The 17,620-nt window shown below is 37.8% G+C and overlaps 1 protein-coding gene across 4 annotated transcripts in view; it reads right to left on the reverse strand.

Annotated features, from left to right (window-relative positions):
* The window catches only part of SLC5A8 (solute carrier family 5 member 8), a 70,621-nt gene that overhangs the window by 9,176 nt on the left and 43,825 nt on the right, over positions 1-17,620 (reverse strand). For 3 of the 4 annotated variants that reach the window (XM_086400960.1, XM_086400959.1, XM_086400961.1), the window contains 4 exons: positions 16,922-17,034; positions 12,761-12,828; positions 8,030-8,116; positions 4,485-4,690 (listed from right to left, as the gene is read on the reverse strand). In XM_086400960.1, coding sequence (XP_086257086.1) covers positions 4,485-4,690; positions 8,030-8,116; positions 12,761-12,828; positions 16,922-17,034 — 474 coding nt within the window. The remainder of the gene's footprint in view (positions 1-4,484; positions 4,691-8,029; positions 8,117-12,760; positions 12,829-16,921; positions 17,035-17,620) is intronic. The other variant, XR_015163983.1, reaches the window with a different exon arrangement.

Genomic DNA, 17,620 nt, shown 5'->3' on the forward strand with positions numbered 1-17,620 from the left:
AGCAGAGACATTACTTTGCCAACAAAGGTCCATCTAGTCAAGGCTATGATTTTTCCAGTGGTCATGTATGGATGTGAGAGTTGGACTGTGAAGAAAGCTGAGCGCTGAAGAATTGATGCTTTTGAACTGTGGTGTTGGAGAAGACTCCTGAGAGTCCCTTGGACTGCAAGGAGATCCAACCAATCCATCCTAAAGATCAGTCCTGGGTGTTCTTTGGAAGGACTGATACTGAAGCTGAAACTCCAGTACTTTGGCCACCTCATGCGAAGAGTTGACTCATTGGAAAAGACTCTGATGCTGGGAGGGATTGGGGGCAGGAGGAGAAGGGGACAACAGAGGATGAGATGGCTGGATGGCATCACTGACTCGATGGACATGAGTTTGAGTGAACTCCGGGAGTTGGTGATGGATAGGGAGGCCTGGCGTGCTGTGATTCATCGGGTCGCAAAGAGTCGGACATGACTGAACGACTGAACTGGACTGAACTGAACTGAACCTTGATCTCATAATACCAATAATGTTTATTATAATACCAATGTCCATGTTTATTCATTCTGTTCATGTTATTCACTCAACTCTGCTTTGTTTCCCAGGCACTGTTCTTCTCATTGGAAAGTCTGACATTGAAAAGGTGGACAAGGGGGTTCCTGCTCTCAGGAAGTTTACATTCTAAAAGAGATATGTAATGATTAAGTAAACAAATTAATAAACATAACAATTCCCATTTTGATTGTAGAGAAGAAAGCATTTAAATGAGATATTAATATCAAAATGAGAAATTAATGTCAAAGATACTTTAAAAATTCCCTGAATTTTGGAAATTAAATGTCCACTTTTAAATGATGTCTCCTGGCAATCTTGATTCCAGCTTGTGATTCATCCAGCTGGGCATTTTAGGTGTAAAATATATTGATTCACAATTTTTTAAGGTTATATTCCATTTACAGTTATCATAAAATATTGGCTATACTCACTATGTTGTATAATATGTCCTTGTAGCTTATATTATACCTAATTGTTTTTAATCACTTGCCCCTATATTGCCCCTCCCCACTTTCTGCTTTTTTGTTATCTTCATTATTTTGTGGTATTTTTTAGATTCTGCATATAAGAGATATACAGTATTTGTGTTTGTCTGACTTATTTCACTTATATTTCCAGCGACGTGGATAGACCTGGAAGGCACATTGTAGTATTTTAAGTGGAGAAGTGACATGACCTGATCTGCTTCTAAAACAACTGCTCTAGGATTCCACATGCAGCTTTGATAGACCCACCATCCAGCCAAAAGTAATATTTGAAAACTTGGAGATGGGATGAGGCAGGTTTTTGTAGACCTCAGAGAGATCATGGCAATTAGAACTTAAGGGGTCAAGATCCCAGAAAGAAGGGGAAAATAGAAGTTAGCTAGTGAACTTAAGATAATGTGATATATTGGGCCAAAGACAGACAAAATAGAACAGAATAGAAAATCGAAAAATTGACCCACAAAAAATAGTCATTGGGTTTATGTCACAGTTGCCACTGCATGGCAAATGGTGCAAAAAGAAGATATTTTCAATAAATGGTTTTTGGCTAATATCCATATGGGGAAAAAATGAATCTTGATCACTTGAAATCAATTCCAAAGTGGATTACAATTCACAAATGGAAATGGTGCACAAGAAAGCTTTTAAATAAAAAAATTAGAGGAATATCTTTATGACCTCAAGGTAGGCAAAGATTTCTTAAATGGGACTCACAAAAGACTAACCATATAGGAAGAGACTGATAAGTTGAACTCAATTAAAATTAAGAAATTCTGACCACTATAAAGCATCACTGCTGCTGCCAAGTCGCTTCAGTCGTGTCCGACTGTGCGACCCCATGGACTGCAGCCTACCAGGCTTCTCCGTCCATGGGATTCTCCAGGCAAGAACACTGGAGTGGGTTGCCATTTCCTTCTCCAATGCATGAAAATGAAAAGTGAAAGTGAAGTCGCTCAGTCGTATCCGACTCTTCGCGACCCCATGGACTGCAGCCTACCAGGCTCCTCCGTCCATAGAGTAAAAAGGTAAGCCACAGAGTGGGAGAAAAATATTTTCAAAACTTATCTTTTATCTAGAATTTATCAAGAAAACTTAAATAAATAAAAACAGAGAACTCATTTTAAAATGGACCAAAGATTTCAATAAAGTCACAAAAGTTCATAAAAGTAGTTATACAAATGCCCAGTTCAGTTCAGTTCAGTCGCTCAGTCGTGTCCGACTCTTTGCGACCCCATGAACTGCAGCACGCCAGGCCTCCCTGTCCATCACCAACTCCTGGAGTTCACTCAAACTCATGTCCATCGAGTTGGTGATGCCGTCCAGCCATCTCATACAAATGCCCAGTAGACATGTAAAAAGGTATCAAACTTCATTAATCATAAGGGAAATGCAAGTTATGTACCCATTAAGTATTGGGAACTTAAAAAGTAAAAACTGAATCTGAGTGATCGAAACCTAATATGTAGGCAGTGAGAGTAGCTACTTCACCTTTGGCTGTGTGTGTGTTCACTCCCCTTGGACTCTAGTCATCCTGAACTGTGCATGACGTCCTAAGACTCCATGTGGCTTCAGGCCTTCCTGATTTGCATATGTTGCCTTCATTCCGCAACATACACTCCTTCCTTTTTTCCCCCCGTCTGATCTTGTTCACCTGATTATTTCACCCATGTTACACTCCTCTAGAATCTTTCACTCAGGAATCATTAGGCTCCTCCTCCTTCTAGTTGTCATGATAGACTGTGAATACTACTTTTCACAGTGTGTTACTTGTTTATTCTCTTGTCCAACTTCCGTTTGGGTCATTTTCTGTGACAACAATAACTTTCCAGACCTTCTCTTCTAGCCAACTTCTGCATTCTTCAAGTATTAGTGCATCCCTGAAGTCTGTGCTAATCTACATTTCAACTTTGCTTATAATCATTCTTGTGGGTACTTAGTTCATGCTCAAAAAATTCTGATTTATTAGCTGAGCTATTTTATAAATAAGCTAACATAGAACAGTGATTATTATGGTACCAGGCACATAGTAAACCTCAGCTCATTTATGTATTTTGGAAATCCAAATAACCAATATGCCTTTAAATTAAAAGATACATCTACATAATCAGGACAAACACTAAGAAAAATTGAGAAATGAAAAGTACAACTTCAACATCCTCCAATTTATCCTTAATCACTTCTCCCTTAACTAATTCATCACTTCTCCCTTAACTAATTCATCACTTCTCCCTTCTCTCTAATGACTTCCTGAGCTCCACCCCAAAAATGCATTCATTCTTATCCAGAATACACCCTGTATTTCTGTGCCCTTATCTCCATAGCATCCCCATCTAGTCAAACCTTCCCCCACACATGCCTCAAGCCCTAGAACTACCTTTTCTCTTAACCCATGCAGATTACCAGCCCTGACTCCCACACAAGTATTCTCATAGCTGAATTCCCTCTGAATCACCAATGATGTTTGTATGTATGGTCACATTCCTTCTCCCAAGAGTGTGTCCCATTTTAAGAGGGAGATGCCATGTCTTGTCTCAAAAGAAATGATTCTCCAGTGGCTTCATTCTAGGCAAGCTGGAACTGGGGCAATACTTTAGGGGAAGTGCCATCATCTTTGCATTCCTTGAATGCATCCATGGGTTTTACGCTTTAAAGCTGAATATGTATATACCCACTGAGGGTAGTCTTGCTCTCACATCCACTGTACAGTGTAACAGTGATGTACCAAAAGGTCTGTTACTGTTTACTCACTAAGTGAAACTTGCTCAGTTGTATCTGACTCTTTGTGATCCCATGGACTATAGCCCACCAGGCTCCTCTGTCCATGGAATTTCCCAGGGAAGAATACTGGAGTGGGTGGCCATTTCCCTCTCCAACCAAAAGTCTACATTATTTCATTAAATCAGATGACATCAGTAGCCAGAAGCTCAAAAATGTACTGCATAACTGAAAACTCTAACAGGAAGATCACAGCTGCAACTCATTGCCAATGCTCTAAAGATTTGGAATATTTAAAACTGAACAAATAGCAATTATCCAATGTATTTCAACAAATTGCAGCTTCTAGTTGGTAAAAGTTATACTTCAAAGGCTATATATGCAATGTGTCTTTTATAATTTTGCTTTTCATTTTAAAGGTTTTTCAGTGGACAAAGACAACTTTTCATTCAAATGGAACTAATATTTGTCAGCATTTACACATAGTAGAATTTTTTGTTACTATTCAAGTCTTCTCTGCATCTGTAGGTGAAGTGGAAATTTTTATTGAAATTAAGAAAATATGGCTTTTTTCTTTTGCTATTTCTGAACAAAATATAATAGCCAGAAAGCCACACACACTCTCCTCATTTCAAAATTAGGCAAAATCACAGCACTGCAGGCAAGACAAAGAGCAACAGAGGTTTTCTATCTGTCACATTCATTTTTTAAAATATGACATTACAAGGCTCAATCCATTACCTTTCAATGTTGTGTACTTGAGAAGCACTGGTAGAAAATGGCATTTCTGTGGTTGTCATCCAATTTGTTCCATTGTATGTGCTGTTACAGCCATAGGTTTCAAGTCTTAATGGCATCATTCTCTCAGGAAGTGGGGGATAAAGCTGAGCTCCAATTCCGACCCACAAAGAAACAGCAAATCCAGCCAGCAGACCCCCAAGTGCTCCCTGCAAAACAGAAGTGTTTTTCAAAACAAATAATACAGTTTGCTTTGAAATAGAAGTTAACATTAGGAGCTTAAGCTCAACACGGTCCAAGTCAAATTTACCAGCTTCCTTCCTAAAACTCTTCTCCCTTGCAAGCTCCCTGCCTCTTGCCAAGGGCAGCATGGGTCCCAGGTCCCTCAGCCCAGAGCCCTTGTCTCTGGAACCCCCAACCCCTATTTTATATCTCTATCTTGCCAATCACCAATTCTTCTTCATTTTTCTTTACATATCTCATAATTCCATGCCTTCCACTCTGTCTCCATGGCCAGCCCTCTGTTCTGGTCTCTTCATCTCTTTACACCCAGTGACCACAACAGACAGATATGCAGTTGACTTCAAGCCAACTTTTCCCTCCACTTTTACTTAATTTACAAAAAAAATGGCATGCCATATGAGCAACAGGGGCTTTCCAGGTGGCACTAGTAGTAAAGAACCTCCCTGCCAATGCAGGAGACCTAAGAGACTCAGGTTCGATCCCTAGGTTGGGAAGATCCCCTAGAGGAGGGAATACCAACCCACTCCACTATTCTTGCCTGGAGAATCCCATGGACAGAGGAGCCTGGTGGGCTACAGTCTCTAGGGTCACAAAGAGTCAGACAAGACTGAAGTGACTTAGCACACACCCATGCATGAGCAACAGGCTATGAAGAAGAAAGCATCCACAGAATTTATTCCTTTACTTAGCAACATGCATGATAAGTAAATTAGGGGACAATGCTGCTGCTGCTGCTAAGTCGCTTCAGTCGTGTCCGACTCTGTGAGACCCCATAGATGGCAGCCCACTAGGCTCCTCTGTCCCTGGGATTCTCCAGGCAAGAATACTGGAAAATAGCAAGATGTTTTCACAAATGACTGCAACGGTACATATAACCAAGCCAAGTACTTCCAGAGATAAGTGGAAATGTCCTCTCTAAAGACATTTGGTTTCACAGTCTCTGAAAGACTTGGGTTACCCTGCTCCTACCTTTCACCAGTAATCGAACAGTTTTTGATAGTCAGTCAGTCCTTGAATGATTTAAGCTCTAGTTCCAAATAATGCAGTCGAAAGCAAATCTTGCTGGAAAGCCCCTTTCTCTGTGGTGAAATTTCTCCCCTCACTTTAAGAATAATGATCAGATTATTACAACAGAAATAGCAGTATCTTACTTCCTCTGCTAAGGACAAGTTGGACCTAGTCAGCTATAGCATTTCTGGAGGTAACTCATGGTAGCAATAAATGTCAAAAATCAAAAGTCAATCTTCTTTTAATATTTCAGTCACTCAACCAACCACTTGCATTTCACAAAGAATCTCATCAAAACTTCAACATTTTGAGGTGGACATGAACTGCCCTCTTTCTTTGTGATTCATTTCTACTAAGCTAGCATTTCATATGACACTTCATTGAGAATTATTATTAACAATAATAACAATGATAATAGCCCTTATTTGTATCTGCCTTACCAATTCCTAATGCCTCATGAGGAAAATGGAATTCTAAGTATAAAGTTCTACAGTTATTCTCCATCTGTCTGAAACAACCACACATACATTATAAGCTTTTCCTAAACTTCAGCTTTATAGCAGGACTAAATTAGTAGTGTTCCTCCTGACTTTCAGAGAAATTATTTCAATTTCATTTATACTAAACAAAACTTAGTACACCTCAAAGCACAGATATGTCTATATAGAAGAACAGAGCTATTACTTCTTTCTGAACTCAATTCTAAATTATGATTATCCTTTTGGGAACAGAAGCACGTTGTTGGAGCTACATCTTTAAATATCAGGAGAATAGATTCTGACCAAAGTGGCAAAGAATTTATCTTATTGCTTCTCTTTACTGTACCCTGGCTATTCACAGGTATCCTTGGCTCTACTGCCCTGAAATCTTTCATATCCAAGCCTGTAAATCTCCTTTAAATCTTAATGATTAATATTAATGAAGGGTAAAAAATAAATAAAAACAAAATGTTGTTCTTTAGTTATATAATATAATATTCATAATGTGCATGCTAAGTTGCTTCAGTCATGTCTGACTCTGTGAGACCCTAGGAATTGCAGCCTGCCAGTCTCTTCTGTCCTGGGGATTCTCCAGGCAAGAATACTGGAGTGGGTTGTTGTGCCCTCCTCCAGGGGATCTTCCCAACGTAGGGATCAAACCTGCATCTCTTACATCTCTTGTATTGGAAGGCAGGTTCTTTACCTTGAGCACCACCTGGGAAGCCCAATATTCATAATATATTGTATTATATTATATATCATATTATGTATTATTTCATAATATATATTCTTTAGTTGTGCTTTATGATACTCTTTAATATTATATTTTGGGCTTCCCCAGTGGCTCAATGGTAAAGAATCTGCCTGCCAATGCAGGAGACACAAGCTCAATCCCTGGGTCAGGAAGATGCCCTGAAGAAGGAAATGGGCTTCCCTCATAGCTCAGTCAGTAAAGAATCTGCCTGCATTGCAGGAGACCTGGGTTTGATTCCTCAGTTGGGAAGATCCCCTGGAGAAGGAAATGGCAACCCACTCCAGTATTCTTGCCTGGAAAATCCCATGGACAGAGGAGCCTGGCGTGCTACAGTCCATGGGGTAGCAAGAGTCGGACACAAGTTGGTAACTAAACTACCACCACCACCACTCCAGTATTCTTGCCTAGAAAACCCCATGGACAGAGGAGCCTGGTAGGTTACAGTGCATGAGGTCACAAAGAATCAGACACAACATAGTGACTAAACAACAATATTATATTTTAGTTATAATTACGTTTTTCTATAATTATGTGATAGTCACAATATCGGAGGAGGTAATGGCACCCCACTCCAGTACTCTTGCCTGGAAAATCCCATGGACGGAGGAGCCTGGTGGGCTACAATCCATGGGGTCACGAAGAGTCGGACATGACTGAGCGACTTTACTTTCACTTTCACTTTTCACTTTCATGTGTTGGAGAAGGAAATGGCAACCCACTCCAGTGCTCTTGCCTGGAGAATCCCAGGGACGGGGGAACCTGGTGGGCTGCCATCTATGGGGTTGCACAGAGTCGGACACAACTGAAGCGACTTAGCAGCAGCAGCAGCAGTCACAATATATATTGTTCTGGCAGTTTCCATTTAGTTTCACACATGCAGGGTCCCAGTGCATAGTACATTCGTTGTGTGTCCCAGCGAAGTCAATACGAATAACTTAAGTCATCAAGATAAGCCACTAATGACAGGTATCAGAGGAACCATAACTTTATAGTTGAGAAAAATTGTAGAAATGCTACTGTAGTTGGAAAAGTAGACTTTACATATATTCATCTTTTATACTTACAATTGAGTTGGCAAAGGGAACCAAAATCCCCAAAGAAAACAAGCCCATAAGTGGCCCACCAAGCATGCCAAATATGCTGAGTGCTGCCTACAAAATTAATAAGAAGTCATCAATCAGCAATCGGAAATCCAAAGTTAAAACATTTAAAAGTAATTTCATTGAGATGAGGATTTAAACTCAAAACTCCTGAAAATCATGGCAGCCTTGCCATTGACAAAGAGATAATTAGAACCTGGAAGCTTCTGCATCTCAGGCTCGGTTCTATCTGTTCATTAAGTATCCTCAATAAAAGAAGCAAACTATAAAGAGGACAGAGAATTATGAGGCAAGAGGGACACTACTCCTAGCATTGTTCTTGTAGATGTTAATAATCACATCACTCCTTTGTGCTTCGGTAGTCTCAAAATGCTCTGCAAAACAAGATTGTGGCTAAGTACTACTAAGTGACCAGAGATGGCAACAAAACCCAATGCTATCCTTGATTTCCTAAGGATAGAACTAAAATGAGAAATGTGATTTCAAAAAGAAAAAAAAAAAAAAAAGATTGATCAAATCATGTAGAAAGTTTTAACCTGATTGGCTAACTGCAACCTTTGCTTTGATGGACAGATGCCAAAATCATGATAGTGAAAAAAGTTTACAGTGTGAAGAATGCAAAAGTGCAAATAGCTGAAACATTCAAGAGATATATGTTCACAATATTCAGACAGCTAATTCTTGAGAGTGAATAGAACCATCAAAGAAGAATCAGGGACCCACTGGTTTGTTCACAGAGTAAAAGGGACAGATGGAAGAGAATTAATACATTAAAGAAAAAATGTTAGTCAAAAAAATTTTAGAGGGTATAGACTGCAGCTCTGGGTTAAAAAACAAACAACAACAACAAAAAACAAACAAAACAAAACAAAAAAACAAGAAAAGAGCTCTACCTAGTGGACTAGGGAAGGAGTGAGGATATGATGACAGAGAAGAGCTAGTGTTCAAGGAGAATATGGACTCAGAATATGGTCCTAAGGAACCATTTCACAATGTCTCTTGAACCAGAGTCCAGTTGGAAGGAAGGTAGACTTCACTGCAAAATGTGAGAAGTCACTTGGCACATGTGGTGGTCACCGTGACAGTGTGACCTAGAGCCAGTTCTAGAGATACAAGGAATAGTCTCCCCACCAAATACTTGTCTCAGGAAATAAGACCTTGGTTAGAGATGAAGCAAGGAAGAGCTGTCTTCAAGTCATGATGACTCTCCTAGAATATCTCATTACCTATACTCAGGCCAGAGCTGGTATATGAAAAAGGGGGGGAAAGGGGGAATCAATCATAAGAGCTCTAAAAATAATTCAGACTATGAAGGAAAGCATACTAACAGGAGTTTTGTTGGTTATAGCTTAGGTGTACCAGATAAGGTTAGAGTTTCTAGACCTAAATCATCCATTCATTCATATAATCAGAATGAGAGTACACTATTTTAACAGCTGGTATACACTAAGCAACAACCAACCAGAAAGGAACCAAATCTTGGGCCTGAAGCAGGAGTCTGGAGGACTTGTTATGCCTAGCATTAACCTTCAAGTTTCTGGGTCATGCTGAGGTCCCAGAGTCCCAGAGTCGGACCCAGGTGGCCATGGAAATTCCATGGACTACTTGGGGGTGATCAGGTAAGCAGATATTTATGAACCAATACATAAATAGTTACATTCAACCTGAATGTATAAAATATCTACTTTGTCTTAGGAACTGTACCAGATATTTGGTACAGTATCAAAGAACAATGACATAATCCTCACCTTCATGAAATTTTAACCTATTTAGTAAAATAGACACTAAATAAATGACTGCAATAAAGTATTATAATGGGGATTACAAGAGAAATATGAGGTACTCTGGGAACATAATAGAGGGGAACTCAAACCTATCCAGGTAACAGAAAGAGCCTTTTCAGAAAATAATGTTTAAGTTGAAACTTGAAGGAAAAATAAGACTTAAACAGTTAAAGAGTGCTAAACAGAAAATCAGAAGGATACAGAAGAACTCAGAACCATCGATGAGAAGATCTATTAATAATTGACACTTGTAGAATATACACTTAACAATAGCAGAGAACACATTCCTTTCTTGTTCCCCTGTAACACATACCAAAATACTATATCCTGGGCTATAAAACAGACTTCAGCAAATTTTAAAGAATTAAAATCATACAGAATGTGTTCAGAATGACCACCTTGGAATGAAACTAGAAATCAATAGCAGAAAGATAACAGGAAAGTCTTCAAACACTTAGAAACTAAGTAATATACTTTTAAACAATCCATGGGGCAAAAGGACATATCAAAGGAAATTTTAAAATATAAATACAAAACATGAAGAGTTGTGGGACACAGCTAGAAGTGCTGAGAGGGAATATTTTAGCAATTAGTGCATAAATTATAAATAAAATTCTGAAATCAATCATCTAAGGTCCTACCTCAAGAACAAAATCCAAAGTAAGCAGAAGGAAGAAAATAATGAAGATAAGAACAAAAAGCAATGATTTAAAACAGAAAAACAATATGGAAAAATCAGTGAAACAAGAAGCTAATTCTTTGAAAATATCCATAAAAATTGACAAAGCTCTAGCAAGACTGAAAAACAGATAAAAGATAAAATTACCAATGTGAGGAATAAAACAAGAGCTAACACTACAAACTCTGCAGATATCAAAACCATAATAAGGGAATACTATGGATCAAATCCTTGATCCATTTTATAATTCATCCAATATGAAACAGGTAATTTGAATAGCTATAACTACTAAGGAAACTGAATTCATAATTTTAAATTCCCCCCAAAAGAAACCCCCAAGAGCAGATGGTTTCACTAGAGTATTATACCAAACAGCATTATACCAAACAAAGAATTAACACCAGTTTTGCACAATCTCTTCCATAAAAAAGGAGAGAATTCTTTCCAGTTTATTTTATGAAGCTGGTATGACCCTAATACCAAATCCAGACAATGACATTACAAAAAAATATTACTACAGATCAGTACCTCTCATGAATATAGATGTAAAAATTCTTAATAAAATATCATCAAATAGAATTCAGCAACATATAAAAATAACTATATGCTATGACCAAATGAAATTTATTCCAGAAATGCAAGGCTGGATCAACATTTGAAAATCAATCAGGATAATATACCATGTCAAAGGACTAAAGAAGAAAATCATATTGTTATATCAAATGACGCTGAAAAATCATCTGACAAAATTCAACACTCATTCATGATAAAAACTCTCAGGAAAATAGGAGTAAAGGGGAATTTCCTTAATTTGGTAAAGGGGATATACAAAACTCCTACAGCTAATGTACTCAAGAATGAATTACTAAATGTTTTCCTCATTCAGGGACTTCCCTTGTGGCTCAGCTGGTAAAGAATTTGCCTGCAATGCAGGAGACCTGGGTTCAATCCCTGGGTTAGGAAGACCCCCTAGAGAAAGGAAAGGCTACCCACTCCAGTATTCTGGCCTAGAGAATTCCATGGACTGTATAGTCCATGAGGTTGCAAAGAGTAGGACACGACTGAGCAACTTTCACTTTCACTTTGCTCATTCAGACTGGGCAACAAGGCAATGGTGTTCACTCTCCTACACTTATTCAACATAATGTGTAAACTGAAGCCACAGGAATAATATAATAATAATAATAACAAATTGAAGCAATAGGGAAACAAAAGGTACATGCGCAGATTGGAAGAGAAGATATGAAATTGTCCCTATCTGAAGTTGAAGAAAATCCCAGAAACTAATAAGTAAACTCAACAAGGTCATATGATATAGACAAATATACAAAAATCAATTGTATCTCTTATACATTAACAAACACATGGACACCAACATTACAAATACAATATCATTTAAATTACTCAAAAAATGAAATACTTAGGTATAAATCTAATTAAATATAAATGGGACTTTTATATAAAAATTACTGTGTTATAAAAATTACACAGTTGGTGGTGGAAAAACTTAGGGACAATCTAAATAAATGAAGAGACATACTACATTTATGGATTAAAAGATTCAATGTGGTAAAAATGTTCCCGAGTTGTTATATAGGTTTAAGGCAATATTATCAAAATCTAAGCAGGGTTTATATATAAATTATATATATATATATATGAAGAGAATATTATTCTAAACTTTATATAGGAAGGCAAAGGAACTAAAATAGTTAAAACAATTTTGAAAAATAACAATAAAGTGGAAGGAGTCAGTAAATCTGGATTCAAGATTTATTACAACATGATAGTAATCAAGACTGTGTGATCTTGGCAAATGGATATACACACAGATCAATGGAATAGAACAAAGACACCAAAAATAGACCCATACAAATATGCTCCATTGATTTTTCACATAGGTACAAAGGCAATCAATGGAAGAAAGATAGTTTTTACAAGTGGTGCAACTGGACATCCACATGGAAAAGTAACCTAAGTCTCTCACCATTGAGGAAACTGGCTAAAGGATATGTGGAGTCTCTCTGCATTATTTTTTACTATTACTTGTAAACCTATGATTTTCTCAAAATGGAAATTTTAATTAAAAAAAAATTTAAAGACTTTAGTCATATCTGTTCCTTGATATGTCTATGGGTAGATATATAAAGAGAGAAGTCTAGAAGGATGATCACATGAACTTAAAAAAAAATTTAGTGATTATGACTTAAACCTTTGAGGATTAGCTCTTACCTGCAACAAAGCTCCCATTAGTGAAGCCAGTGCAGCCATGCCAATACACAGGGCCCCAAACAGCACACCTATATGGATGACATAAAAGCCATTGCAAAATCCACTCAGAGGATTAGAATTCTCAATAGAATAAACTACCATACTTTGATTCAAAGTGTGTAACGTGACTATAATGAAGAATGGCCACCTATCTCAGAGTCAGGTAAAAAGGCAATGGGCTGTTTTTCTACAGCATCAGCAGTGTGCAAAGAGGAAAGAAAATGCTGATATCATGTCCCAGGATTTATTACATTAGGTTATATAAATAAAGAATCCCTAAAATTAAATATAGGTATTTTAAACTAAAAACCATTGTGTTACAATCTAATCCTCCATAAACATTTGTTTGTAAAGGAAAGCTCAGGTCTCTTTTCAGTTTGCCAAAAACAGGACACACTGCTCTGATGGGGCAAGGGAGTAATAAACATCAGAAAGTCTTCTGACTTTACGTGTTCATTTCTCCTGGGAAGTGGAAATCCACACCAGAGTATTTTAGGACCTTTGCTGCTGCTGCTGCTAAGTCGCTTCAGTCGTGTCCGACTCTGTGCGACCCAGTAGACAGCAGCCCACCAGGCTCCCCTGTCCCTGGGATTCTCCAGGCAAGAACACTGGAGTGGGTTGCCATTGCCTTCTCCAATGCATGAAAGTGAAAAGTGAAAGTGAAGTCGCTCAGTCGTGTCCGACTCTTCGCGACCCCATGGACTGCAGCCTACCAGGCTCCTCTGTCCATGGGATTTTCCAGGCAAGAGTACTGGAGTGGGGTGCCATTAGGACCTTTAGCCTTCTTATAATCATCAATATTCACAAACCTTTCCTGTTAAACAAAAGCAAAGAAAGGCAACTTGAAGATAAGATTTATAGTTTTCCCTTCTACCAAACTCTTTCCCCAAAACTCCTTTATAGAAATTCTCAAGCTATCACTGGTGGTCAGTTTATGGAATTTTTTTTTGTCTTTTGGCTTCCAGTATTTTCCAGGTTTTCTCTAACTACACATTTTACTTTTGAAACTGCTTTAGGAAAACTCTGGATAAGGGAATGGCAACCTACTCCAGTATTCTTGCCTGGGAGATCCCAAGAACAGAGGAGCCTGTAGGCTATAGTCCATGGGGTTACAAAGAGCTGGACACAACTGAGCAACTAACACACATAAGAAAATTTCACCCCCCATTTTTATTTTTAAAGATTTCCATTCAACAAAATGCACCTGAAATCCATTAATATAATTTCCCACATATAAACTTCAAAATATAAAAAATAAAATGAATGAGAAATTTGTTCATAAAAAAATTAGTGCATTCCTTATGTTATTTCTATCTTACTTACAAAAGCACTCACACCTTTGTTAAGCAAAGTGAGTAAATAATCTCATTGTGCCTGAATGGAAAACTTTACATTAATTTTTTTAAAAGGAGCTTTATTGCAATGATTTTCCATGTCTCTAAATCCTCATATAAATAGTATTTCCAACATACTAAATTCTTCTCTACTTGGTAGCTCATGAATGATCATCATTGTGGGTTTTTTCTACTCAAATTATCAGAAACATTCAAGTCATTTGCCATATTACATACCTCAACATAATGATTATATTCAACCCTTCAAAATGAATGAAAGCTTCACCTACACTAGTGGAGTCCATTTGTTATTAATCATCATCAACATCATTCCTTGAGTATCAGCTAGTACCTCTTGTTTTACATGGATTATCTCTAAATCTCACAGTACCTACAAAGTGAATAATTTTTGTTTTCATTTTCCATATAAAGAAACAGAGGCTCAACTGGGTTTGCTCAAGGCTTTGTTGTTGCACAGATACTAAGTCATATCCTACTCTTTTGCAAACCCATGGACTACAGCCTGCCAGGCTCCTCTGTTGCCAGGCTCCTCTATTCATGGAATTTCCTAGGCAAGAATACTGGAGTGGGTTGCCATTTCCTTCTCCAAGGGATTTTTCCCAAACCAGTGATTGAACCCACATCTCCTGCACTGCAGGCAAGTTCTTTACCACCAAGCCATCTGGGAAGCTTGCTCGAGGTTAACAGTTAGTAAATCAGTGAAGCAATTTGGTGAGGCCAGCAAGTCTGTCTGGCTTCAAAAGCTTCTATTGTTTCTACTAAACCACACAGCTTCAACAACCCCATAATGAGCCCATCTAAATATCCTTTAAGGAAGCATTATATCATTTTTTAAAAAATTATGCTCTAGGATTAAAACCAGGTACATAATAAAATAATTTAATGCTATTTAAATTTAGGGGACACTGAAGAATATAAATTAAGTATGTATTCCAGGCTACAGTTATGGCAATTACATACAGAATTGTGGTATAAAACAGAATATTATTTACTATTTCTTTGACAGTCTACTAGTGCTATTAAGTTGAGGTTAAAGATTCTTCTTTAAAAAACAAATTTGTTAGTCATTCATCCTGAAACAAGTATACCCAAATGAAAATGAAGAAGTCCATGAGCTAGGTTTCTCTGAGTCAAATACTGCATCTGGGACATTTAGCAATTGAGGTTAAATATCTTTCCATTCTGAAAGAGATGGGAATACCAGACCACCTGATCTGCCTCTTGAGAAATTTGTATGCATGTCAGGCAGCAACAGTTAGAACTGGACATGGAACAACAGACTGGTTCCAAATAGGAAAAGGAGTTCGTCAAGGCTGTATATTGTCACCCTGTTTATTTAACTTATATGCAGAGTACCTCATGAGAAATGCTGGACTGGAAGAAGCACAAGCTGGAATCAAGATTTCCGGGAGAAATATCAATAACCTCAGATATGCAGATGACACCACCTTTATGGCAGAAAGTGAAGAGGAACTCAAAAGCCTCTTGATGAAAGTGAAAGAGGAGAGTGAAAAAGTTGGCTTAAAGCTCAACATTCAGAAAACTAAGATTATGGCATCTGGTCCCATCACTTCTTGGGAAATAGATGGGGAAACAGTGGAAACAGTGTCAGACTTTATTTTGGGGGGCTCCAAAATCACTGCAGATGGTGATTGCAGCCATGAAATTAAAAGATGCTTACTCCTTGAAAGGAAAGTTATGACCAACCTAGATAGCATATTGAAAAGCAGAGACATTACTTTGCCAACAAAGGTCCATCTAGTCAAGGCTATGGTTTTTCCAGTGGTCATGTATGGATGTGAGAGTTGGACTGTGAAGAAAGCTGAGCACTGAAGAATTGATGCTTTTGAACTGTGGTGTTGGAGAAGACTCTTGAGAGTTCCTTGGACTGCAAGGAGATCCAATCAGTCCATTTTAAAGGAGATCAGTCCTGAGTGTTCATTGGAAGGACTGGTGCTAAAGCTGAAACTCTAATACTTTGGCCACCTCATGCGAAGAGTTGACTCATTGGAAAAGACCCTGATGCTGGGAGGGATTGGGAGCGGGAGGAGAAGGGGACAACAGAGGATGAGATGGCTGGATAGCATCACTGACTCAATGGATGTGAGTTTGAGTGAACTCCAGCAGTTGGTGATGAACAGGAAGGCCTGGCATGCTGCAATTCATGGGGTCACAAAGAGTCAGACATGACCTAGCAACTGAACTGAACTGAAGTGAAGATCCTACAATCTATGAATTTGAGAATTCATATTGAATAAAGTTGAGCATTCCTCATACAATTTTATTGACTATCTCCTGGACAGCCTACACATGCAGATAGAATAATCAAGATTGGTTAAAAAAAATCATAACACTCTGTTTCTTTATCTTTAATCCATACACATAAGACTATATATCTTAAACTGTCAGTGCCCTCTTAGGTAATAGAGAAAAAGTATGACTCTTGGTTCCAAACTAAGGATATCTCTTAAAACTGTGGTTGATGGAAAGGGGTTGAATTTTTAACTGTAGCTAAGAATTCTAACATAGATTTGGGATAGGAAGAAGGTAGAAAAGAAAGTTAGCCAAATAGGACCCCTTGAAATTGTTCTTTGTGGTCACTGGACAATTGTTTGAAGTATATCCCAAATCTTGATTGCAAATATGGCCATGACTGCATTAAGTCACATCATGCATACATTCACACTATTTTCCATGGAAAATAATTTCTGGTATCTCTAAAAATGATCTCCCAGAGTTAAAATGGAATTGTGAAATGAAACCTTACTCATTCCTTGTGAAAGCCAAGAGAGAGACTTTTCCGAGAGAGATGGGAAGCGAGGTTTCACTAGGTCTTCCATGGTTACTGCTGCTAAGGCATTAATACTGGAGGACACTGTGCTGTAAAGGGAAACCAAATTTTTAATGTATATGTAAACTTTAATAATACCTTAACTAGGAATAAGAAAAAGAAAACATATTGTCACTTCTGAAATAGAACCCGATTTCTACTACATTATTTTTTAAATTATTTATTGAAGTATAGTTGATGTACAATGTTGTGGTAGTTTCTGGCATACAGCAAAGTTATTCAGTATATATATGTATATATTATATGTATATGAAAGTGAAAGTGAAGTCACTCAGTCCTGTTCGACTCTTTGAGAACCCATGGACGGTAACCTACCAGGCTCAGCAGTCCATGGGATTTTCCAGGCAAAAATACTGGAGTGGGCTGCCATTTCCTTCTCCAGGGAATCTTCCTGCATTGCATTGCAGACAGTCGCTTTACCGTCTGAGCCATATATACATATACATATATATATTATTTGTCATATTATTTTCCATTATGGTTTATTATAAGATATTGAGTACAGTTTCCTGTGTTATATAGTAGGACTTTGTTTTTTTTAATCTATTTTACCTACTACATTATTTTTAATAACTACATCATCCTCTTTCTGGAAGCTGTCACCCAAGAATGATT

The sequence above is a fragment of the Bos grunniens genome, chromosome 5 (genome assembly GCF_055505025.1).
Source record: "Bos grunniens cultivar Pamir isolate PY7600 chromosome 5, Bosgru_T2T1.0, whole genome shotgun sequence".
In the NCBI taxonomy this organism is placed as follows: domain Eukaryota; kingdom Metazoa; phylum Chordata; class Mammalia; order Artiodactyla; family Bovidae; genus Bos; species Bos grunniens.